General features: G+C 36.7%; 1 protein-coding gene across 1 annotated transcript in view; it reads right to left on the bottom strand.

The window, feature by feature from the left end:
• Nucleotides 1-27,676, bottom strand: part of ADGRV1 (adhesion G protein-coupled receptor V1) — a 508,576-nt gene that overhangs the window by 127,284 nt on the left and 353,616 nt on the right. Inside the window, exon 85 of the mRNA XM_037032075.1 lies at nucleotides 19,418-19,596. Coding sequence (XP_036887970.1) covers nucleotides 19,418-19,596 — 179 coding nt within the window. The remainder of the gene's footprint in view (nucleotides 1-19,417; nucleotides 19,597-27,676) is intronic.

The following is a 27,676-nucleotide window of genomic DNA, read 5'->3' as shown; positions in this document are numbered from 1 at the left end:
ACCCAGCATGCACATAGTAAACACTGGGTAGGGAAGATTATGAATGCTCTCAATAAATTTGTTTTACATTGTCTGTCAGTGCATTATATATAGTCTGTGCTTTTGAACATTTAATAATTACAGCTTTATTTCTATCAACAATTTAGTTATATCAACTGATAGAGAGTCTTTTCTTCTAGGTCCACAGCTTTCAAACTCCATTTCGCATTCATACCCTCTGAGGACCTGTTTGCAGTGCTGACTCTGGGGGCCTACCCCAGACCTGAGCAGTAAGAATCTCCATAGGCAGAGCCCAGGAAGCAGAATTTTCAGGTGATACAAACCACTTGAGAATCACACACTGAAAAACATTATCCTGGGGTAAATTCACACCCAAGGGTGTACGTCCATTTGTGCTACGTATATCTAATTAACAGCAATTCACACCACTGGCATCATGTCTACACCTTGATGACTTTATCACAAAATTCTATTTGTCGAGAGCCACAGAGTTAAAATGAGTTTGTAGTACTGCTCTGACCAGTTACTCTGTCAGCAATCATGCCCTGCTTTTGTGCCACGGGAGGATAAAGTGTTCCTGACTGCTTGCTCCCATGGCAACACGACATAAACAAACAGCTTCAGCTCTCCTCCAGGTGACAAGCAAAGGCATTCCACAGACCCTCATGGGTGACAGTGATACATTTTAACTTAAAAACGTAAAATTCGGGGGAGACTGCTTATTTTCTACTCTAATTTTTAACATGGAATTACAGGAAGTACCTGATGTATTATACTTCACACTAGAACACAATCTGCCAATTGTGGTGTAAATGCGGTTCACATAGTTTGGTAGCTGGTCAATCAACACTGTAAGAACAATAACATGTCTTAATAAAAACAATTATATGTGTCAAAATTGAAAGTTTAGCAAGGGCATAAAGAACAGGCTTTTCCTGAGTTACATATATCCTTTCTGAAAGCCACATTTACAATAAGTCATATTTGAAATATGAACTGTGATGCACCACTGAATGTAATGAGAAAACAGTTTTACAAATGGTTCAGTTGGAACTCCTTAAGTTACACCTGTAAAATCCCTTAGTTTTACAATCATATGATAGCCTGATTAATATCAAAGTCCTCTTCTCAGTTCTCTTCTCTCTTTAACCTGCCCTTTTCATCTTTGTACAATCTCTCTTTTTACTATCACAAAGGCTGATGATGTCAGGGACTATTTTTATTATTATACCTCCAAAGCCGACTAGAGTGCTAGGCATATAAAAGGTTCTTAATAAACACTCATTGAATGAATGAATGAATGAACAAATAAATGAGTAAGTGAACTAAATGGCTTTCTTTTCTCTGGTCACATTATCTTCCATTCCATATTAACTTTATTCTGTCTGGCTATTCAAGGTGGAGTGGGTGAGAACAATCTCTCCTCACCATCTGCCACAGGATGCCTAAAATTTATCAACCTGGCCCTTGGCAGGCTTAAAGGATTGATGTCTGCTTCCTCAGCTGATGGTCCTGGAGAACAGAGAGTGGTTTTCATGGAATACTGTCCAGAATTTCCCCTCCCTTCAAAGTCCTAACGGATTCTCTTCTTTAATCAATAATCAGCCTAAGAAAATACAGACAGAAAGAGTCCAATAAAGAGAACTGGGTCACAAATGTGGATCCATGTATTGTGGATCCTTGTCTCCATGTTGTGTGGGTGAAGCTTGCAGGGGCTGGGAGCTGTGGCGGAGGCCGGAGTGTGTCAGAGTAAGACTTCTCCAGGGTCTGGTAGCTTATAAAGAACTTCCCACCACACTGTGCTTGGAACCAAACAGATGGGCCCAAATCAACCTATTAAAGGCTGCTCAACAATTACAAACATATACATTTCAGCCACCTCAGTTTTAAACATCTATGAATATACTGTACCACCAACCCAGCCACACAAACAGAGAACAATTGCTTCTTGTTTGCCCTCGGTATCAGCACACCACCTGACACACAGTAAGTGAATAAATTAAAGAAGAGAAAAGCCTACATAAACAATGTGATAAGCTCCAAAAGAGTGTTTAAATGAATAAAAAATTATCCATAGGAGAGTCTGCCTGCGATAAAAATGAAGAGAAGATTCTAGAAGGTCCTGGAATTTAACCCAAAACTGTAGAAAAGATTTTACCAGAGAGATAGGAAAGGAAGACTGAGGGCAATTTATTAAAACAAATGGTATAACCAAATGGGCAGAGAAACGAAAGAGTAAGTTTTTTGAAGGGGAATGAAAACAAGTATACCAACCAGACTGGAACAAATGGAATGCCTAACAGTTACAGACCAAGCTGAAAAGGTACCCAGGGACACTGAAAGTCAGGCTAAGGGAAATCAAATTTTATTTAGGAATAAGTAGGAAACCAATTACTGGGAGAATGGCAACAGGGAAAAGAAGACCAACTGATCCAAAGTAAAGAAAAACTGAGGGGAACCCACAAGTCTTGGAAACTGTGTTTATTTAAATATTTCAGATCATAGATTTAAGTGGTAGTAATGGGAACAAATAGAAAAGGTCCAATATGAGATGTACTGTGAAGGAATAACAAAAAATAAGGGTGATTTAATTGGACGTGAAGAGTAAAGTGGGGGGAATGGAGTCAAGGTAAGTTCAGATACCTGGGAGATTTCTCAGAATTGAAGGAGAATATGGCTCATTTCTCAGGGAGGAAAGTGTTTTAGTTTAAATAGATACATCAGTTAATTGCTACCACTACCAACAGAATGCAATTCAAAGCTAACGAAGCAGCTTTATGAGGTACAAAACCAAGTTTCTTAGCCCCATTTCTTTTTTTGCCTTACCAAATCTAAACAAAAAAGCCTTTGTGAATGGAATGTATATTGTAAGCAGGTAAACTGATAATGATAAGACTAGTGAGAGGAAGAACAGAAAAATTTAAAATTCATCATTTTCTAGTTTTATGAATATTTTATATATATACACACATATTATATATATGTATATATACATATATGCACACACATACACAATACACTAATAAAAAAGGTCCACAAAGGTAAATATTCTGACCATAATAGTGTTCTAAATGAATGAGGGGAAATGTGGAGTCAGGACCTAGGCAGTGCTGTCCTCCCCACCTTCCCCCCAACCCCACATAGTAAGGTGATGATGACTGAATGAGAAAACTGAAAGGGAAACAGACACAGAACTACCAAGAGAATCCAAGAAATCAGAAAAGAACTAGAAGTGACATGTTTTAATTAAAAAACTTGTTCAACTTAAATTTCTCCCCAGAAAATGAAATTATGTGGTAATATAATTTTATTAAATTATGTGTAACATAGAAGACTTCAACATAAACATAACAGAATTAAATATTTGCCAAGCCTTTCCATCTATAAAGCTTTAAGGTACCACATTTTGGGAGCTTAAACACTTTTATTACGAAAGCAGTAAAGTGAGTTTGTGGTAAACACAATCAGAAGAATCCAGAGCAGAAAGTAAAGGTCTCCTAATAGTTCTTTCCTGTCTCGTTCTCTACAGAAAACTACTGTTACAGTAGTTGTTTGCTGCACATTTTTACAGATTCGTTTCATGCATATTAACACTTGTAATTCAATAAAACACGCTGCCACCCCTTTCTAAGAAATCATTCATTCCTCAAATAGGAGTAATGGTGCATTATCCTGAGAATCCAAAGTCAAATAATGTCTGGATTCTGTTTTCAAGGATTTTTGGTCTGGTGTAAAAAAGAAAGAAGTAAATAAATTGTCACAATAAAAAAACCTTAGTGCTATGAGAATCATTGCTTTGTGTTGTGTTTATTAAATATTTTAAAAATTTCAGAAAGTTTTCAGAAATTAAGACTAATACATTCCAGTTGAATGAAAGGTGTTTTCCAGCATGCTAATCTAGATTGATTCATACAGAAGATTTATAAAAGGATTCTAATGCAAGCAGTATAAGAGCTAGGCAGGCATTTTCAGAAAAGCCAGGCAAAGTTTCTTTATATTATAAAGCGAGTATCACTTAAAGTGTCCATTTTCCAGTTGTTTTAATATCTGAAAATATCCTCGACCTAAAATCTTTCATCTTCCTTTTAGCCCCTCAAAAATACATTTCAACAAAGTGAACGCAAATGTTCCTATTTCCAAATATTTTGGAACTCAGAGGAAAAACAAACGATTCATAACTGTGTCTATACAGAGCAAACAAGAGTCAATGAAAAGTTCCTCAAAGGTCATCGGACTTCTGAAAACAAGATTAATGTTTTAAAATAGCCTTTGTGTTCAATCAAGCACTTCCCCCTCTTTTGGAAGACGGACAGATGTGTGCTCATAGTTCTATGATTCTTTTGATCCACCCCGGGATCTGCAATGCAGAACTACTACTTCTGAGAAATGCTGAATGAGATCATTATTCATTGCTTAGGAAGTCTGTGTGTCACGTTGCACTTAGCCTTTATACACCCCCATTCATTCTGTTCCCTTCCTAACATCTGCTTCCGAACCCAGACAGTCTTTAGTAACTCATATTTAAAAACTATTTTGTTTGTAAGCTGCCATAGACAAATTTTTATGGATGGGATGCTACAACAGTATTACTGAGGTGACCCTGATTTTATCAACATCTCTTTGTTTCTTAATGGAACTCAGAAATTAAAGCAACTTGCAGTGTTTTAGTAACATGGAATATGTGCTTTTAATGAACATAACTACCCTTAATTTATTGAAACACATTTAAATGTGTGCCCTTAATTTTCTGATGCTTTTAGTCTTCCTTTCCATTGACTTCAAATTCCTGAAAGGTTATTATATAGTGTTTTGAAATCCAACCAATTTAGTGGCATAGGCACTATAGCACAACCTAATAAACATATATTACATAACTTATTTCATGACATGACTGATTTCTTTCTCGTCTGCCATTACAAAATGGAAAAAGAAAATGTAAATGTGATTTTTAAATTAAAATCATACTCCAAAGTCATAGCTTTAATAAAAGAAAATGTCTAGTTATATTGCATTATTTGGCTCTAAATTCTGCCACAGAGAGATGTTTATTATATGACAGAGCAAACAGAGGTGTGAACATTTAAAGTGAAAAGTAAAATTTGTCCTTTAATCTCCCAGGACTATTTTATTTCACATCAAGGGAAAGGAGGAAGCCCTTGCTGGGACACGCCAGAGCCGTGTGATTTGCCTGTAACATGCCAGTGTGCTCCGACAGGACCGGCAAGTACAAGCCAAGGTCCTGTGTCCTGACTGCAGTGCTGGCCCAGTAAAAGCCTTATCTGAGGAAATGCTAACAGTTCTGGGCACCACATCCATTTTCTTTGTTGTTTCCTCACTCTGCAGGGTTTCTGAGAATGGATGGCCCTAGCTGTTTTCTTTCACCTCTTATCTATATGAGGGAAAAGGTCACCCTTGGAGGAAACTTAGGAAACAGTTAATTATCTTTGTGTTCCTCTGGCTGAGATTTGCCCCTCTGGGTTACACATTTTGAGGATTTTTATGAAGAACTAGGAAGTCGCATATAAATGCAACAGATTATCTGAAGATAACTTCAGTAGGGACACCAGTGCTGACGTTATCTCCACTTCACGGACAACACAATTTTTTTCTAGAGTTCTCTGAGTATAATTGTTATGGTTTGTCAATATTTACAAACAGTGCTGTGTTAGTACTGGCTTGTATGAGTTCATAAGAATGATTGTTAAATTCTCTAGAATTTTGTGAACCAGTTGTTATACATAGCCATTTTTAAAATAAAAGTATATAGACATACTATTTATATTAAAAGCAAAGGTAATTCAAAAGTCATACCACTTCCTAATTATTTGACTACATTTTATTATTACTTATGTATCTATTGCATCTGTGTGGTAGAAAGACTATACAATCATGCTATTATGCATTTCTTCCCACCTCTGTGTTCAGTGATTTCGCAGTGGTAGCTTGAAACCCACCACAGTGAGAGAATTTTACAATGGAAATTTACTAATGCTACAGATCAGCTGTTCCTTGTCTCAGGGAACCAGTTGTTAAACATTTACCACACAACACTGGCTGGGTATATTCCAGGACAACAAAAAAGAATAAGACCTTGCCTTCACAGAAGACAAGTGGAAGATTCTAAGTGGAAATTCTCAATTCTAAGACATCTTTTAAATAATAAAATAGAAGTTAAAGGTGTTACAGGAAAGAAAGAAATGCAATTAATTTTGCTTGAGGTATTCTGAGAAGGTCTCAAAATAAAAAAAACCTTTGACTCGACCTTTAAAACTGAGGAGATTCATTTGGCAGAGAAGAAGGGAAATGCTCTCCCCAAAAAGAACAGAGTAAAGTCTGACATACTGTGGCACGTTCTGGAAAAAGCTAATAATTAAATGTATCTAGAGCAGTGCTTCTCAGACTTTTCCACTTAGAACCAGAACCATCCAAGGCCAAGAATGAATGGGTAATGCTAGTGATCTCAAGTTGCAGCTTGAAAAGACTCACTGCTAAGACAAATTTCTGTATTTTTATCTATTTCACTTAAAAATTCATAGTTTACCAGGTCAACTACTTTTTTTTCTGTAGATATTTAACTAAAATTAAACTTCAGGAAGATGAACCATGTCTATATCCTGAGGCTTTCTGACTGACTCTGGGACACTAAGGACCACAGATTGAAACTTACAGATCTGGGTCTTAGCAAGCATGAGTGGCTATGAAAGGCTGGAAAATACGAAAAATACAGACTGGGGCCGACGCATTAAGGGCATCGACTGCTGTATACAGGAGTCTGAATTTTTTCCCCAGTCAGTTGTTGAAGGGTTTTAAGCAGATCTCATTTTATAAAGAATGGACTTTGGTGATGGTGAGAGAAAGAATTAAAATGGGGAGTAAATAATGTCATAAGTGACATTGAGGCTATTGCAAAGAGACTGTTCAAGATCTTGAAGACCGGAATTAGGCCCGTGGAAAAAAACAGGACAGGAGGGAAAGGTTTTAAGTGTTATCAAAAGGATCAACAGCCCTGCAACTAACAGGATGTGAAAAGTGGGTGCGAGGGAGCTGCCAGAGATGACTCCAAATTTTCAGTTGGAACACCTAGAGAAACAGTACCGCTGACAATAAAGTTGGAGAATGTAGAAGAATCATATTTTTCACAACATAACTGTAATGGCAAACAAATCGAAACTCATGCCTAAAGAAAGTTGTGATACTCTTTAAAAATATCTTTTAAAATACTATTAAATTTCTGTTTTTATGTGAGCATTTTGGGTTACCTTTTTTTCCTTAGGAAAAGTCAGTTTTTGAATAATCGATTATACCCTAAGTGATATTTTAGCAGCAACTAGATTCTTAAAGTAAGTCACTTAACTTTACTTCATTATTTATTATCTAATGAGCAAAACACTAAAGCTTAAAATAAATTTTAAAAAATATACAAAGTATGTATCTTTATTTAGTTAGGACTGAATGTAGTCGGTTATATTTAAAAGAAATTTTAAAATATATACATCAACATTTCAGGACTATAAAAGAAAACCAAGCTAAAAAAAAAAAAAACCATGGAGGAAAGGGGAACTCCAGAGGCCACTTAATTTCAGTCACTGCCTGACTCCCCCAGGTGACTTTTCCAGCCTTGGTTTCTGATGCCAGCTCTTCACGGGTTTGAAGAAAGCCATTTGTGTCCCCTGAGGTTCCTCTTTTATGAGCAAGGCCCTGCTTCTCTCCATGACCCTCTACATGATGTCCTCTGACATCCTCCTAACTAACCATCAGGCCGGTCTCATCCTGGCATGCTATTGTTTTTCAGCATTTTTCCTTATTTTTAGAATTTACAAAAACTATTAAAACAATACTATTTTAATATATTTATTTAACAAAGCATAAACAACTCAACTATATGGACCCAGTCCACATTTCACCATCTTGTCCGCAAGACATCATGGCAAAATATATCATCAGTTATGTCTATAGCATTTTCCTGGTTATATTGGTACACCCCTTAATAAAGAAAATTGGTATAATAGTATATGTTACCTTGTGGTTAAATCACCACTTTCCTTTTTCTAGTGCTTCCAGTGAATCAATTTAACAAGATATTTTGGGAATTTTTTCGGGGCTTCCAGGAAGAGTGAGAATCCAATTTATCAAACTAGGGACACTTTGCTTACTTTCTACTTGTTTTCTATGACCAAAGTGTCCTGCATTCCACATTCCTTACTGTCAGTTCATCAGATCCTCTCATATATGAATATTGCCATTCATGCAGGAAGAGAAATGTGGAGTTACTTAGAATACCTAGGTACCCTCATAAGCAGTTTTTTTTGAGACTGCAAATGTTCAGCCTGTAGTCTTTCACCCATGTAAAGATTCTATTTGACGGAGAAAATTAAAGCAATATAGGACTTAATCATATTTTCTTCTCATATTGAATGTCTTGCAATAGTAGAATTTTTCTCCACTGTTGAGTATATTTTTAGTCTGAACAAAAACTTTATGTTCTCTCTTTTCCTCCAGTTGTTATTTTATCATTTTTAGCAACTCTCACTTCATGCTAGGTTTCAGCTTCCCTTTTTCTCTTATTAGCCATGCTTTTTCTATTAATGGCATGTTTTTACTCACTTCTGTATGTTTGTCTTGGTTACATCTGAGCCAAGAGAAAGAATACATACACCAATGTTGATTCTGATTGTTATCTTCCCCTTTTTCCCTCTTGAAAATTATTTTCAACCCTTCTTTCTATTTAGTTCTTAAAAACAACTTTCATTCCTCTGGTACTCTCTCTCCTTTCAGAGTCTTTGGTTATGACATATTATCCGATTTTTTAATTTTTATTTTTAAATGTATTTTATTGACTATGCTATTACAGTCGTCACATTTTCCCCCTTTATTCCCCTCGGCCCTGCACACAACCTTCCACTTGCACCCCTTCCTTCGAACCATGTCCATAGGTCATGCATATCAGTTCTTTGGCTTCTACATTTTCTATACTATTCTCAAGCTTCCCCTGTCTATTTTCTACCTACCATTCATGCTACTTATTCTCTGTACCTTCCCCCCTTCCCCTCCCCAACTGATAACCCTCCTTGTGATCTCCATTTCTGTGATTCTGTTGCTGTTCTAGTTGTTTGCTTAGTTTTTTTTTTTTTTTTAGGTTTGGCTGTTAATAGCTGTGAGTTTGTTGTCATTTTACTGCTCATATTTTTATCTTCTTTTTCTTAGATAAGTCCCTTTAACATTTTGTATAATAACGGTTTGGTGATGATGAACTCCTTTAACTTGACCTTGCCTGGGAAGCACTTTATCTGCCCTTCTATTCTAAATGATAGCTTTGCTGGATAGAGTAATCTTGGATGTAGGTCCTTGCCTTTCAAGACTTCGAATACTTCTTTCCAGCCCTTTCTTGCCTGTAAGGTTTCTTTTGAGAAATCAGCTGATAGTTTATGGCAACTCCTTTGTAGGTAACTGTCTCCTTTTCTCTTGCTGCTTTTAAGATTCTCTCCTTGTCTTTGATCTTTATGATGTACCTTGGTGTGTGCTTTCATGGGTCCAACTTCTTTGGGACTCTCTGAGCTTCCTGGACTCCCTGAAAGTCTATTTCCTTTGCCAGATTAGGGAAGTTCTCCATTATTTTTTCAAACAAATTTTCAATTTCTTGGTCTTCCTCTTCTCCTTCTGGCAACCCTATGATTTGGATGTTGGAACATTTAGAGATGTCCTAGAAGTTCCTAAGTGTCTCATTTTTTAAAATTAATTCTGTTCTGGTTGAATGTTTCTTTCTTCCTTCTCCTTCAAACTATTGATTTGAGTCCTGGTTTCTTTCCTGTCACTGTTGATTCCCTGTAGACTTTTCTTTATTTCACATAACACAACCTTCTTTGCTGCCTGGGTCTTTTTTATGTTTTTGAAGTACCCAGTGAGTTCCTGGAGCATCCTGATAACTATTGCTTTGAACTGTGCATCTGATAGGTTGGCTATCTCTTTGTCACTTAGTTTTATTTTTTATTTTTGGAGCTTTGAACTGTTCTTTCATTTTGGCCCCCCTCTTTTTTTTTGTCTCAGTAGACCTGTTACATAGCAAGGGGCAGAGCCTTAGGTGTTCACCAGGGTGGGGTAACACATGTGGCTGCATTGTGGGGGAGGGGTCCCAGAGGGAACAATGCCTCTTGCTCTGCTTTCTGCTGGTTTTCAGTCACTTCCCCTGCTTCCCACAATCAAATTGGGCCCTTCTGGTGCTGATTCCCAGGTGGGCAGGCATGTGTACGTTCTGGAACCTGGGTCTCTAGACCCAGGGTCTCTCCCACCAACTCTCCTGTGAGGCTGGGAGTTTCTCCCCCTGCCGGCTCCCAAACTCCCACAGGTGTTTTCAGTCAGAGGCTTTATTTCCCTGCTGGAACTCTGGGTTGCTTGATCTATCTCACTCCCCAGTTGTTCCTCCCAGTTTATCTGCATGTGAATGTGGAACTGCCCCATCTGCCACCCACTGCCTTACAGCAAGTCGTCTCCACCTGGCTGCCCATCTCCACCCCTCCTACTGGTCTGAATGAATGTTTTTTCTTTAACTCCCTGGTTGTTGGACTTCCATACAGTTCGATTTTCTGTCAGTTCTAGTTGTTTTTTGTCTTTAAATTTGTTGTTGTCCTTCTTTTGGTTGTGCGAAGAGGTGCAATGTATCTACCTATGCCTCCATCTTGGTTGGAAGTCCAAATATTATCCAATTTGTATTTGAGTGTTCTAAAATTGATCTTCCTAAATGTTAGTGTACATACATAATCTAATCATGTTCAGGATTTCCTGCCAATCAAGAGTTCCATTTGAGGTTGTTTTCTGCTAGGCCTTATCATTTCTATACCTAGAATTAAACAGAACTATGTCAGTTTGCCTCACTGTTTCTTCTAACTTCTGAAAAATTATCTTATGTTCAAATAAAATATCATCAGTTACTCTTTTTTAAACAGAATAAAAATCTCAGTTTCTGCATAAGAGCAGCTATGGATCAGTGGATAGATCAGACACACAGGGTGTAATTCTGGTTATGTTACCTAAAATTATTCTGACTCTGTACTTCAATTTCCCATGAAGAAACAACTTCCCCACTGGACATATGGCATTCCCTAAGCTAAAAGGGCCAGGATCTCTATCAACTAGAAACCTGGGCAGTTCACAGGATTTCTTTGCGAGATAGCCAGTTATTTCCTTCTGCCAGCTGGCCAGGCCTCCAATCAGCATCAGTTACTATCTTGACTGTTTTCCAGGCTGCAGATCACAGATCCACAGGAGCAGTAACAGTAAAGGAGTCCGTGTTAGGGCATAGAGCATTGACAGCTGTGGTTCCCAGCAAGTTTATTACACATGCACAGAGACAGGAAAAGTCCTGGTAGAAGTGTCAATTAGGGGCTGACATTTTTCATTTATTTCATTGGTTTCAAGTGTCAGACAACCAGGCTATGTACTTTGATAAAAATGGCACTTCATCCTATAGACCTGCTCTGTATGTATGCTGTTAATTACTGTTAATAGGGCCATTATTATATACATATATCTTAAATGAAGTTTTATAGTTGAAAAGAGAATTCTAACTAAGAGAAAAGTGAGCAGAGTCAGAAATCATAACTTCATGTGCTGGAAAACACAGGGTTTTATGGAGATCTCATTCTAGAACAAGGAAATCAACTAAAATAACAACAAGAACAACAAAACCATGGGATACATGCAAAGAAAAGGAAAAACCCCAAAATCCAGAAAAAAGATGATTTTGAAAACTATTACAGGAGCAGAGATAAGTAGAAAACCTCAGACATCTAAATACGTTACAAGAAGACAAAGCCTAAGGACAATAAGTAGAAGTAGGTCCAGACAACAGTTGTCTGAGGAACTAACAAAGGAGCCAAAGGGATGAGGAAACAAGATGTAACAATGAAAATCCGCACTGAGAGCAGTGACAAGCAGACCAGCGGTGCAGACACCTGATTGACGAACGGGCCAACTTGGACAGCTGTGATGGGATTCGTGGGAAAAAGTAAAAGAGTTAAAAAATGAGTTTTTACAAATGTGATGACTATAATCACAAAAGGCAAAGTACTATAATGATAAATAAGTACTTATAGTACTTCGGTATCTCTGGTTCCACAACAATGAGAAAGTAGCAAGTAAAATGTAGTAAGATTGGAACAGTTGAGTGGAAAACAACATGTCTATGAACCCACAATGGACCCAACAAGTTTAAAGAAAAATTTTTACAACTATATGCATTCAGCGCAAGCTTTTAATTACAGAAACAAAATTTTAAAGATTTAAAAGCATCCATGAAGGTGAAGAATAAATTTACATAAGTGAAAAAATATCAGGCTGCCCTGGCTGATGTAGCTCAGTGGATTGAGCGCAGGCCTGTGAACCACATGATCATGGTTCGATTCCCAGTAAGGGCACACGCCTGAGTTGCAGGCCAGTTCCCATTTCCCAGCACGGGACGCATAAGAGGCAATCATACATTGATATTTCTCTCTCTCTCTCTCCTTCCCTTCCCCTCTAAGATAAATAAATAAAATAAAATAAATAAATCAGGATAATCTCTGTAACAGAAACTGCTAGACGATACCATATTTCCTGGGTTCTGATGTAAAAATGATATCAATCATAGATAATAAATTATTTAATAGCATAAGAAATAAAATTAATATAGCTTTCAAGTGAATTAGCAAAATGTAGGAAATGTTTGAGGAAGAAAATAAACAGAGAAGAAATTTGGGAGGATATAATACATATGTGGGAGATATAAAGAAGAGCCAATAACTTAACTGATGTTGGAGAAATAAAGAATCTTCAAAATTGGAAAGGAAAAAGAAAAAGGCATTTAAAGATATAATGAAGAAAAATTTTCTGAAATTAAGGAATCTATAAATAAATCTTAATACTAAAAGAACACTTTTCTAAGCATACAAATAATATCCAAGTAAAATACAGGAAAATTATTATATTTACGAATATAATTTAAAAATGTAAATTATAAACTGTGACAAATACTTCATCAAATATCAAAAAAGATGATTATATTTATAATAGAAACAAAGCTCTCACAAATCAATAACAAAAACAGAAAAAAAAATAATATGAACAACTTATAAGAGAAGTACAAATGGCCAAAAAAATATAAAAGTGTATTCAAACTCCCTACTCTCATTAAAGAAATATCATCAGAAACAATAATGTATCACTACAGGTGCATTGATTTGACTGGGCCATGGAGCATTCAGATATTTAATCAAGCATTATTCTAGATGTTTCTGCGAGCATTTTTTTTATAATATCAACATTTCAGTTGGAAGACTAAATAAAGCAGACTGCTCTCCTCAATGTGGGTGAGCCTCATCTAATCAGTTGAAGGGTTACATAGAACAAAAAAGCCGATCCTCTCCTGGGTATGAGGAAATTTTTCTTGCTAGTGGTCTTTGAATGGTAACATTGGCTTTTCCCCTGAGTTTGGATCCAAACAGAAACATTGGCTCTTCTTGGCTCCAACCCTGCTGCCTCTGGACTGGAACTACACCAGCCCCCCTGGTGTAACAGAAAGAAATGCTTTCTCTTTCTGAAGGCCTTCAGGCTAATAGCACCTGCTATAGATAAGCTAACTAACCAGAGGTATTTCGTTTACGGTTTGTGCAGCTCCTTGTGAGATAAGAGGTGTAGAAATATGCATTAAGTGATGACTGTTTTTCAAAGATTTATAGGAGTCTCCAAAACTGGACTCAGATCATCAGTGGTCAATAGACCAACCAATGGGGACCAAGGGATTGAGCAGTTTCTCACTCTTCCTTGGATCCTTTTCTAAGCCCACCTGTATATGGCCTACACCCATCTCTTGCCTCAACCCTCCTCCCTTCCCTTGACAATAAAAAACTCCTTAGTTCCAGACTCTTTAAAGATGAATTAGAGGATTAGTTTTCCCATTTTCTTGAGCTGGGCCTTCTGATCAATAAAACTTTCCTTGCTCCATGCTCTGATGTACTGAGCATTGGCCTTTCTTCTGAAGCATCTGGCACAAACCTGGTACCTGTAATACTGGTTCTCAGGCTTTCAGACTCAGACTGGAATGACACTCTTGGTTCTTCCAGGTCTCCAGCTTCCTAACTTCACCTGAAGATCTTGAGAATTGATGCCTTCCATAATGTCATGAGTCAATTCCTTACAATTAATTTCTATCTACCTATCATCCATCTATCATCTTCTTCACGACCTTTGAAGTCCTGTTGGTTCTGTTTCTCTGGAGAACTGTGACTAATATGCTGCATCTACTTATCAATATCATAATACTAATAAACTCACCAGCAATGCTAGCATTGGTGCTGGGAGACTGTTACTCTCAAGAAATATCATTCCCGTTACAGAACCAAAATGGGGGTTTGGCTGCCCCCCATTCTGTGAGAATGGCAGACTCTTGTCTGAAAACCCATCCCCTCCAGAAAAGCTGGGGAAAGCCCAGCCACCCTCAGCCAGACTAAAACAAGAGGTAGTGCTTAGAGTTTCTGTTCCTACTTAAAGGAGCTCCATTTGGGAGCCTCAGGCGGCTGCTGAATGGTCACACAGGTAGCTAAGCTCATTCCCAGCTGCTCTCTGGCTTCAGGTTCCTTCCTGGAATTCATGTGTGGGGCCTATGCTGGTTTCTAGGGCTACAGGGTTCCACAAAGGCACCAGCTGGTGCACTAGTCAGGTGAGCAAAAGAGTGTCCCTTCCTTCCCTTGGGTTTCCCTTAGTTTGGGGTGTAGGATGAAGCTGGTGCTTTCTCATAATTAACTTCTGAAATTTCCCTCCTCTGGTTGGGTCCACCTCCTGATCAATGATACCTTCTTTTCCCTAGGCTAGATTGACAGGTCTCTTTGTCCAGCACCTCCCCCTGCCACCATTCTGACCATCGTGGCACATGTGCCTGCCCTCTCCTGGTGCCACCCCCAATCAGGTACCAGAAGGCAGGAGGAGGGCTTTTCCTCCATCCAATTACCTTGTTAGCCTTGTATGTACTCACTGTAATACTTCCTCTTGCTACTATCTCACCCAGGGGCAGGGCAGACTCTTATGGTGCTCTGTTAATTCAGTTCCCCCTCGTCCATCTCATGTCCTAGTTTCCACATGCAGGGAGCTACCCATACTCAAGGCCCACAGACTGAGTAAAGGGACCCTGGAAACCCTGCCAGTTCTTTTAGGCAGTACCCAGGACAGCCCTGGCAGGAAAAGCAGGGGAGATCTGCAGCCAGGAGCAGGACGCTCTGCACCAGGGGTGAAGCATTTGTAAGTCATGAGCTTGGGTACCTGAGCAATGTGGCCCTGCCTACTGCCCTGCGATACTCAGTGTCCTTGCCACCACCCTGGGCAATTTGCAAAGGCATCGTCTGGCTGCACTCCATGCCCTCAGTCCCCGCTCCCACTGGCCTGGACAGCTGTCTGTCAATATCAGTAAGACTGTAAATTTTCAGCCTTTCTGAGGGAGTTTGGCAATATCAATATTTCCAAAGTTGTCAAGTCTTTAATCCAGTAATTTCATTTCAAGGCATCTGTGACATGAAAATGTGACAAAGCACATTAAATATAAGCTTTTTAAATATTAAAAAGGGGTACAGGGCAGAACCTAAATGTCTAATTCTGGGCAATGGTAAACATATTATGTAAGTTGAAGACAACACAGATATTATGACTGTATTAAAAATGAGGTACATTTAATGGCTTGGAAATTCTAATAAAATAACATTAAGTGAAATAGAAAAAAATAAAACTGCATGATCCCGATTTTGTATTCTAAAAATAAAAATGTATGACTGTAACTGGAAACACATCAATGATTAGAAATACTTATGTTTGAATAATGAGAATAGATCTAATTATTATTTTTAAAATTATGTCATTTATGTTTTCCATAATTTGTAAAACAAAGACTGACTAATTTTACAATTTGAAAAAAAAATAACATTATTTTAAGAAAAAGCTTAAAGTAATGATCCTCTGCTCATGGGAAGCTACAGAGTGGAAAACAGAACCACAATATCAACTGTCAGAAAATCCTTTTGAGCCAGGAATGGTTTCCTTAAGTTGTACTACTAAGCATCCTGTTTGACCAACTGTTTATATTTGTGGGCATTTCCTCTTTCATTAGTGACATCTTCAACAGAACTTCCTCTATAAATAACTGATTTGTTTCCTGAACTAATACACACTTGAGTGTTTGTGGTTGTATGAGCTTTTTTGGTTTTCCAAGTAAGAGTTTTTCAGACATTGCAAAATGCCTTGTAATATAGGGCATCTGAAAAGAAGCTGACCAACTTTTTCATCTTACCTCTAAACTGTTCAAAGAAAATAAGCAAGGCTAAATGCAATTTTACAAGCATCTCTATCATTACAACTCTACCGCCTGCTTTTTTACAATGAGCTCTTTCCGGGTGCTTTATTTGGCCTGATATTTCAAATGCCTAAGTTCTTAGGCATGGGAAAAGTAATCATTAGTCTTCCTGATTCCACCAATAATTAATAAATTAGGATGAACACAGACTGAGCTTCTTGTGGCAATACACGTTTTGACCATTTTGACCCTGAGTAAAATATTTCAAAGGCTCTCAACATATTAATTGACTATTATCATCCTTGGAAAATTTAATTAGCACACAGAATACTTAAAATAATTCTCTGAAATGTTCTGATGTCACACATAAGCTCATATCATACATTAAAATGTAAATTTTCCTTAAAAATGGATAGGAGAGAAATGTGTTAATAGAGAAATAAAAATTCAAGGGAAACAAAAGCTAATTCCCTTAATGCAGTCCACATCACCTTCAAAAAAAGAAAATAACAAGAAAAAACTTTAAATTACTGGAAATATGAATATGGAAAATACAAAAAATAATCAGAAAAATTAATGCAGAAAAATGAACAAATGATTCATGGTAGAAATAAAAATGTTAAGCCTTAGCCAGTGTGCCTGAGTTGGTTGGAGCATTGTCCCATAACAGAAAGGTTGCAGGTTCAACTCCAGGTCAGGGCACACACCCAGGTTGCAGGTTCAAGCCCTATTCAAGCTGGATGCGTATGAAAAAGGCAACTAATCGTCTCTGTCACAATGATGTTTCTCCCCTGCCCCTTCACTCTCACTGTCTCCTTTCCTTTCTTTCTAAAGCAATGAAAAAATGTCCTTCGGTGAGGATAAAAAAAGATAAAAAACAGAAATGCTAAAAAACCTTTGCAAAAATATTCAAACTCATAAGGTTGTATAAGGATAAATGAGACCACGTACTTAGTGTAATGTCTGGCACATAATAAATGAAGCTATTAAATCATAACCAACAAGTAAAGACATGAAAATTTAGGTTAACTATGTATATATGTGTGTGTGTGTCTGTCTGTCTGTCTGTCTATCTATGCATCCATCTCACACTGTTTAACACTGAAAAAGACTTACGGTGCCCAGAGTTGTCAAGAATGTGGAATAACAGGCTCTGTCATAATTTGTCATTTGAGTGTAAATAGGTTTTCCATTTGGAAACACTTTGTTAATATATTTTAACTAAAAAAATTATGTGTCTTGTGAATGAGCCATTCCACAGCTCAAAATTCATCCTATGGAACATTGTAACAAAGGTGTAAAAATAGCTACATAGCGACAATTTTCACAATGTTAAAGGAAAAGTGAAAATAGTCCAGAAGTCCACCAAGAGTGTTAGTTAAATAAACATAATAGAACATTATAGTACAGAATGTGATTGATATATACTGACATAGAAAATTGTCCAATAAATAATAAATAAATTATAAAATAGTGCATATGGTATTGTTTTTCTTGTATGTGCCTATATGCATGAACATGTGTGTGTACATGTTAGAAAATACATATACTAAAGATAAGAAAGTATACTAAATAGCTTTTGGATAAAGTTACAAGTTAGGTTATATATTATTATAATCTTGTTATTATCATAAGTATTAAGACATGGAAAAAACTTTTACTGATACCAATAAAGTCATCATAAATAAAATATTTATATGACACTACTCTCTGAGAATAATTTTAGAAGAAGTTTAGTTGTTTTTGGAGATAGAAGGATATAATTTATCTTTCAACATAAATGAAACTGAAGCACTACAATTTTTCAGAACTCGTGGCCCTACTAAAAATGACTCCCTGGAACTAAATAAATAAACAACTAACCTTTCATTTCAGATTGTATTCAAACTTAATTTATTTATTCAAACTTAATTTATTTTAATCTTATTAAATTTAAATTTAAAAAGTATCTGCTGTGGACTGAATGTTTACATGTCATCAAAAAATTACTTACATTGTACCCCAAACCCCCAATGTGATATATATGGAGGTGGGGCCTTTGGGAGGTGATTTTTGTTACATTAGGTCATGAGGTCCAGGCTTTGTGATGGGATGAATTCCTTCACAAAAGTAGGAGGAAACACAGGCTCCTATTCTCTCTGTACACACACCAGGGAAGGCCACAGGTGTACAGAAACAGCCAGAGGGCCCTCACCAAGAACCTGACCACACTGGCACTCCGACCTGAATTCCAGCTTCCAGAATTGTGAGAAGTAAATGTTTACTATTTAAGTCACCCAGGCATTCTCTTTTATCAGCTCAAACTAAATAAGACACACAGTGAGTGAATAGACTATTCTTTCTTATTTAGAAATGTTACTGTTTCCCCTAATTATAATTACACCAAGGAAGCTAATGAAGCTTTATTATTACAAAGGTTTTGGGGTTTCTTCCTGCATGTGGAGTCAACAAAAGGAGCTGAGTGGTCCTAAAAGCTGTATGATACCAGATTCAGGATTAAGTCATGTCTATACATGTGTGTATGAAGATTTATAGATTTCAAAACCACTAGTTCACTTGATACATAATACAAGAAGGACCCAATTGACCTTGTCAACTTCCCATGGACTTCTGCAGACACTCTTCATTCACTCTGATCACAGCCCATTCACAGTCTTTTGGTTTTTTTTAAAGGACTTTTTCTGGATGATGGTGCCTGCCATTCCCCCTAATCCCCCTTCCCAAATCAGACTCCTTAATGTGCCACACTCCAAATTTTTCACTGCTTGTATTCCTTATCAAAATTTTTATAGTGCTCTGATTTCACTAGGTATTTTTTGTTGGTTTCAACAGAAAAAACTCAATTATGCTAAGGTACAAATTACTGTGAACCATAATGATATATTCCCTCACCCGAGAAAATTAAATCTATCAAAGGAAATGGAGAGGCAACAGTTTCTTATTTAAAGGGACAATTAGAGGAAGTAGAGCTTCAGACAGTGTGACAGGAGGCTGGGTCTTCCTGGTATTCCCTCCTGGTATACTCTCAGTCAACTACTTCCACCATCTACCAATAAAGCTGCCAGGGCACACGAAGGCTAGAGGCAATAGGGTCTGCCTGGACGTACTCACAGGTCACCGTGGATGAGTCCGTAGATTTGCGGCATGCTCTGATGATAGATTCCTCTCAAGATCACTATGAGGAGAATCACCACAAAAGCCGGAAGTCCCCAACTCAGAAGGAAAAACAGCAGATATCGCCTCTCTGTGTGTTCATCATTCATCACCAGTACGTACCAGAAATTCACGGACTAAGAAAGTAAAAAGGACATAAAATGAACAGGCTCTGGTCTAACAGTGCAGGACACAGATCTACCTGGCTTAGGCATAGCAAGTGACAGGTCAACAAACAGCTAGGATTTAATTACTGGCTATAGTTTGGAGTTGATTTTTTTAGTTAGTGCATATATTCATTCTTTCATATGCCCCCCAAATTTAGGAGACTTCAGAGGTCTAGAAACACTGTAAAACAGTTAGTATATTGTACTTTTACTTTTTCTTAATTTGCTTTGATTTAATCTCAGCCGTAATCTTCTGTGACTGTGTCTTTGGCAAACTCACAGCTATCAACAACCACACCTAAAACAAAAGCAAACTAAGAGAACAGCTAGATCAGGAGCAGAACCATTAGAAATGGAGATTACATGGAGGGGTAGCACCAGGGGAGTGGGAGGAGGAGAGAGGGGGAAAAGGTACAGAGAATAAGTAGCATAGATGATAGATAGAAAATAGACAGGGGGAGGGCAAGAATAATATGGGAAATGTAGAAGTTAAAGAACTTGAGACACATGGGCATAAACTAAAGGGGGGGGATGGTGGGGGAGGAGTGTGCAGGGTGAAGGGGAATGAAGGGGGGGAATGGGACAACTGTAATGGCATAATCAATAAAATATATTAAAAAAAGAAACATACACTGATACTCAAACCTGCTTCCTAGGTGAACAATTTCATGATGATAATGCAGTAAAGAGCTCTATATTCCCATACTTCAGACTGTTTTTATTTATTGAGGGCCTATCAACTGAGGGCTAGGCACTCTGCCAGGGAAATGGGAGATGACTGTGAAGAGAACCCGTGTCAGATGCCCACCCCCACCAGCAGGAGGCATGGACAAGTACATGGAAAATGATTGCACAGAGATGAAAGCACTGTGATGGGGAAGGTTTTGTGGCCCCTTTTCCTTCTCAGTTTATACTCTCTCCTTTCGTTCATTCATTTGAGAAACATCACTTGTTTACTACATTTCTGGGATCAGTCTGGACACTAGGGATACAGCAGTGAAACAGCTGGGAGAGGTATTTGCTTTCCTGAATCTTAGTTTCCAAACAGGTGGGAAGAATAAGAGAAACATCTTTTTTATATTGTATTTATATCATATTTAATATCTGTTATTTCTTATATAAGACAAACATTTTAAAAGGGACAAGTTTATTGAGAGTGGGGGTTTAGGGGGCACATTAGATGAACAGAATAAAGAAACTGAGGCCTAGAAATATTCCTGGCCCCAAATCCTACTCCTAGTTTTTATCTAAGCCAAATCTAGAACTTATAATATATATTCTGCTTTCTAGTATTCTCCTTCCATGAGGAGCACATATATTCAATTTAGTATGAAAACAACAGTGAATGTCATGTCATACATACTTCACACAATAATACACTCATTCACTGGATAAACTCCCCTTCTCAATTTCTTATGGTGGAAAGGGTGTGAGCACAGATGACTTACACACACACACACACACACACTAGCAGGACAACCTTGGACAAGTAACGATATTCCCAGGGCCTCGGTTTCCTCATGTGTACATTACGGTTGTTATAAAGATTAAATGAGATATTACAGATGAAGTGCTGGGCACATAGTCACCCTGGGGAAAAATACTGCCACCTCCCCGAAAATCTCCTATTAGGAGGTCAGATAATATGAAAGACAAAAGACAAACAGTTCAAGACCAACAGTAAGCAAATACAATGGAAACTCTTTCTATGTGAAAAATAAGCATGCCTAATGCTAGTCAGAAAACTTGCAAGATGCTCTTTGCTAGGGCTTCCAAGTAAGATTCCATCTGAACAAAATGAGCCTTGAGGAATTAGTACTAATGGAGCTAAATGAAGAAAGGATAAAAATGTTTGGTTGCTTAGAGATTTTTGTCTCTGAATTTTATTTCTTGTCAGCAACCCTTATCTTGATGTATATCTGCCTATATCTGTAATTATGAAGCATGTTATGAGTTGTTGCTTATGTAACTCCATTCTGCCTTCTTTTTAAAAATTATTAGATCCAACAGGATTCCCCCTACTTTTTCTATAATTAGCATAGAAACAAAGACAGAAGTAAGTGAAATTGTATCAGCTGCCTCATGCTGAGGTGATCCATACTGCTTGTTTTTCACGCAAAATAAGGATGATGGGCCCACCTCCAAAATAAAAGTACTAATTATTTATTTTAAATAGATGCTTGTGTGTATCCAGATAACATGGTATTTAGTGGTGCAGTTGATGGAAGAATCAGGAAAGAGAGTACAGATTGGTCAATGTTTTCCAAATTGATCCATCATGATAAAGATCGGACACTTCCAAAATGTCTACTTTTACAGAGATGGACATTAGTTCCAACCGTTAAAACCACTGACCCTTTCAGCAGCTGTCTGACCTTTACCACAGGCTCAGATAAGATTGAGACAAGTGTAATTCTGTGTTAGATTTATACATGCAATGCTTCAGCTCCAAAGAGTGCAAGGCACACTTTTGCTGGATTCTCAGGTAGTCTGTTAAGACCAACTAAAAAAGTCATATGCTTTCATCAATTAAAAAAAATCACTTTCCTTCTAAAACTACTCCAATAACTGAGGTATACTCTAAGGACAGTATTTCCCACTATATGTCTTTTATATTTTTGGCTATAAAATAGAAAAACTACGTAATGAAACATTTAATTATTCTAGAAAATACATGGACCAAACATAAGATTTGTTTCGACGAAGTTTTACTGGAATTTTGAAATATTTTAATATAGTACGGTAGGTATATTTGGGGATACACCTGGGCCATGCACTCTTCTCTGAACCCTGTGTCTCTACTCCTACTTCCTCACCCCCACCGCCCCTCCGACCCAGCACATTCAGGGTGGGCTCACGCCCCGGGCTCCTCTTCCACAGCTGCTTTGATCCAAGAGAGAAGTCTGACCCAGGCTGGGCCAACTATCTATCATTAAATTCCCCCAAATTTGGTGACAGTCTAAGTTGGTCAACTGAGAAAATAGGACAAAAGAACGTTAGTGGTGGGGAGTAGCCAACACACAGTGAAGACAGAAAGTGTGTTTCAGAGAAGAATGGACAAAGTCTTTCATTCATGCTCACAGTCCCTTGCAAGGTCCAACTGAGTTTACAGTTCTGGAGTTCACTGAGTTATCCTATATGCTCATTATTCCTTTTATGATTTCAATGTTTGCTTAAATTAACTCAATTTAGTTTTTCTTCACTCTTAAAAAAACAAAAAAAACCTTGACTGAAGTTGGATTAAAAGTTCCAAATATTGCCAGTGTGTAAATAAAGAGAATGGAAATTTGACTATATTGCTTTCCTTATAATCACGGTGCTTTCTTTGAAAACTAAAGTTAGAGTATTATGAGATTATTGTGTTTGCATAATAATTTTATGTTAATAAGTATTTAACATACGTGCTCTGTGTGCCTTAGTGTCTTTGTGTTTACCTAATATTGGAAATAACACAATTTTCATTCCAAGTGAGAGGGTGTCAATCTCAGCAAACATGCACGCTTCACATGTATTTGGTACGGCCTACCACTTACTGCCTATCTTACATTTTCCTCCTGCTAAAGGCTAAATGAAACTGAAAATTCCAATATCTAGGCCTCTATTTACATTTCTATCTCTAAGCTTTGAAAATTTTATATAAACCATTTTATGGACTGTCTAAAGATACATTTACCATGTAGACAAAATGTTATTATCCCCAACTATAACCAACTACATTAATTCAACTTGACTATAAATCATATATACAGATACAAAGTTTCTTAGTATTAACATGATATGCGCCCCGAAGATTAGTCTAAAGATTAAAAAGTATTTTCAGCTTTGGAAACCTTCAAATTAGCCATGTTGAAAGAGGTAACTGAATAAAATTTTCTGCAGTATGTTTAAAAATCAGTGATGTTACCATAGGGATCTTTAATGCAAACTCTAATCACTGGTATATTCAAATGATCACCTTCTTTTTGTCACTGCTGACCATGAAGAATGCTGTATTTGCATTTGCACACTTACTACAATTACCAGCACTTCCAGATTACCTGGGTTACTGTAACTTGAGAGAACTTAATTAAAAGTCCATTTTAATAAATTTTAAATTTTAAGAAAACTACCTAATGATATTTTTAGAATTTTTCTATCGGAAACATAATTCATAGAAGTGCAGGAAAGGAAGGTGTGTAAAGGCATGCACACTTAAAAGATAAATTTTCAGGCATGAAAGAATTTTGAAAATACTTATAAAAATTTGAAAAGACATTGTAATGACTTGATTTGTGTTCTTGATGTGATTTGGCATGGACAAGCCACACAGTTGAATCTTGTGGGTCTCAATCTCCCCCTCAGGTAAAAAGAGAGATTAAAGTCTAAGTGATTACCAATGTCCTGCCCCACACTTTGTGACTGAATTATTGTAGAAATCACGATTCCTTAAATAGAAACACTAATAGCATGGATGCACTGACTAAGAATTTTAGCAGTGATAACAAATCTCACAGATCATCTGACATTCTTTGAGAGAGGAGGAAACTGAGGGGGTGAAAAAAAGCAGTTTTTTAAAAAGTATTCTTATTAGTTATAAAATGGGACTGGAACACAAATCTAAAGCACATTGAAGACTGACTACATTTAAGACTTATTTCTATAGAAATTCATATAAATATTGACAATATTAATATTTGCACAAGCTTATTATTTTCGTCTACATTCCCTCTATTCACTTTATACAAGTATACCAGTGGAGATGCATTTTCCTGGTACAAGTATGGAAATAAGCCATTTTTTCTCCCTGTTATTTTTTTTGCTAACATTAAGTGAAAATTTATAAAAGTTTATAAAGATACGAAGGGCTGAAACATAAATGTGAGCTGTCACAGATTTTTATATACCTCATACTAATAAATAAAGTGCTTTGCATATAATTTTTATTGAGAAATTTCAAATAAATAAACATGAATATAATTTGAGTTAACAAGTTTAATTTAATAATAATTTCTAATTTGGTTGAGTTGAATTTATTCATTTATATACTATGTTCCAAAAAGAATTTCAGGAGGATTGATAATTTTCATTGATTTCATTGAACTCCTAATCAAGAGGGTCAAAGTGAACTAACAGAAATTTTAAAATGATAATTGAGACATTTTAGGAGAGGAAGAATGGAATCAACATTTACTAATTGGGGAATAAATATAGACCTCACAATAAGCTATATCTCATTTAAGCAAGACAACTTTTCTCTTAAGTTTTATTATGATTTTTTAAAAACACAGGGGTAAACTGAGAATGGACAAAGTGTATTTCCCAGAATTAGTAAGTGAGGCTGCTAGAATTTAAACTAATTCTGATTAAGATACAAACTGACTAATTAAAATACCCAGATATAATTCAGGTCACATTAGATAGGAATAAACTAAAAAACTGTGTCCGTAAGCATATTTACTTGCATTCCCATATGGAAGTGTCTATTTATTTTTACAGTAACATTTGCAGTCAATACGACTACTATTTCCAAGTACTCACACAGGAAAATAAAAAACATACCTTATCTGTTTGATTATCATTGGTCATAATTATTCTTTCATAGGTACCATAAAAACAAATTGATTAGTTCACCCATATAATACATAGTAACATAAGACATATTAGTATATTTGTAAAATATGAAAGAAAAATGCCTTTTCTTTTTCTTAAGTTAAAAATAGGCTACTTGGACCCCATACATTTTCATGGTATATGAGATAAGATGAGTATCTAGCCTGCCATTTAATATTTGGTTATTAATTGTATCATCAGGAACCTTGGATGGATTTAGAGCATCAAGTTTAGTCAAAGATTATGGATGCTATTAATCCTGTTATTGCCATACATTCTTAGTGATTCATTTCAGAGGACAGACTAAGAAATGTTACCACATGTCCTTGCTCCAGTTATCCTCTCTTCACCACTTCTGCACGACATAAACTACAAGGTTTTTTGAGGTTTAGAGAACTCAGTATTTCCTGGTATGTCACTTTTATCTTGGTAATTACCAGTCTGTTCTCTCTAATATCTTTGATGTCCCCCCAAATTAAATCAATAACAAAGGAAAACATGGCTAATTGTAGCATTCCTCTTCCTGTAGTATGCTCTGGCACTAAGTATTTACTTCTGCATAGCCTCATTATGTGGAGAAACTAAGGCTCAAGTACAATTGTAAAATGATTTCTAACTTTAGTCTACCATTTAGAAAATACATTCAAGTAAGCTTTAGTTTCAAAATAAAACACTATTCTTTTAGGTAAACTGTGTCCCTACGCATGAGGTGAGCAGACCACAGGGACAATCCGAGGTTCGGATGTTGTGTGTAACTAAAGCAGAGTGCTATACACTTTAACTCGGTGACAGGAAATGCTCATGAAACTGGGCCACGTGAACATACAGACAGAATTACATTGCTGGTTACTTATATTATGTCATAATATCTCAAAAAATTTACTTGTGGTTTGTTTCTTTCATGGATTAACTCACAGTCTGGCAATCCATCTGGTCGCATATTTTCCATAGATGCTCATAATAAAGGCATAAATTCTAGGAATTTATTCTCTGGATAGTGCATAAGGAAGCAAATATTCAGAGTGCAAAGATGTTTAAGGAAACATAGTTTATAATCCAAAAATAACTGGAAATAACCAGCATTTCATTAATAAGAGACTAGAAAGATAAATTATGGAATAATTATTATAAAACAGGAAAAAAGTATAGCTGCATAAGGTGAATTTATACATATACACACACTATATATATATCATATATAAATATATGCATATGTTATATATATACATATACACAGGATAGACACATGTCTTTGTTTATATATTTATAAATATTTGTGTACCTGTGGAATATTTCTGGAGGGATACACAGGAGATTATGAACAATGTTTACCTTTGGACGAGGGTTTAGAGAAGAGGGTGGAGAGTATGTGAAACAGGAAGAAATAGATGCACTTTTTATTTTATAGTTTTCTAGTGTTTGATGATATTTTGTAACTTAGTATATGTTATTTCTAAAATAAAAGCAAATCAAAACAAAAAAGAAAATATTAAAAAAAGAAATGACAATAAAACAATAGGGAAACAGTAAAATTTACAACAGTTCAAATTCTCGCTGTTAATCTTTTGTGAAGTCGGTATGACCTTGCTGTTGCAAGGAAGTAGGAAATTATTTCAATAATTCCATGGAGTAATCTTACATGAAGAGCAAACAAGAGGATAATTCAATTTCCATTGCCAAAAAAGGGAATCTGTGAGTTTGCTTAAAAAGTTATAAGCAAAATAATCGGTTACTCTGTTCCCATCATGCACAGGAGGACTTCCCTGTCAGATAAAGGGGAGGCCTAAAGAAACAGTCAGGTCATCAGGCGTGGAGCCTGCTATCAGCCACACATGCACTTATTTAGTGAGATGGTTAGAGGTTATACAGCCTACTAAGGCTTTGCCCCTACTTAGTGTCTGCCTCACTTTAATTCTTTCCACTGGATCAAACTAATTCTACTTTGTTACAGAAAAGTGTAAGTGATATTGGAAAAGTGGAGTATTCAACATGTGCCAAAATCTATGAAATATCAGTCACATATTTGCTTAGCTAATATGGGTAATATGTATGGAGTGTGCAGTCTGTGCCAGGAACATTCTAAGCTTTTTCCATGTGTTAACCTATTTTATCTTTCGACATCTCTCAAAGAGGTACTGTTGTTACAAACCCTGATTATTCAGATAAGGAAAACTAGGCTAGGAGAAGTTATATAACTTGTTTACCAATACAATTTTTTAAAAGATTTTATTTATTTATTTACTTTTAGAGAGGGAGAATGAGAGGGAAACATCAATGTTTCCTCTCATGCACCCCCTACTGGGGGCCTGGCCCACAACACAGGTATGTGCCCTGACTGGGAATCGAATCTGCAACCCTTTGATTCGTAGGCTGGCACTCAATCCACGGAGCCACACCAGCTAGGGCCTACTAAAATTTTTCTTTACTATAAAATATAATCCAATTTTTACTACACTGTATT

Source organism: Sturnira hondurensis, unplaced genomic scaffold (genome assembly GCF_014824575.4).
Source record: "Sturnira hondurensis isolate 20B ecotype Veracruz unplaced genomic scaffold, ASM1482457v3 Scaffold0021354, whole genome shotgun sequence".
NCBI lineage: Eukaryota > Metazoa > Chordata > Mammalia > Chiroptera > Phyllostomidae > Sturnira > Sturnira hondurensis.
Note: the sequence above shows the minus strand (reverse complement) of the source record. Positions and strands in the feature narration are given on the sequence as shown.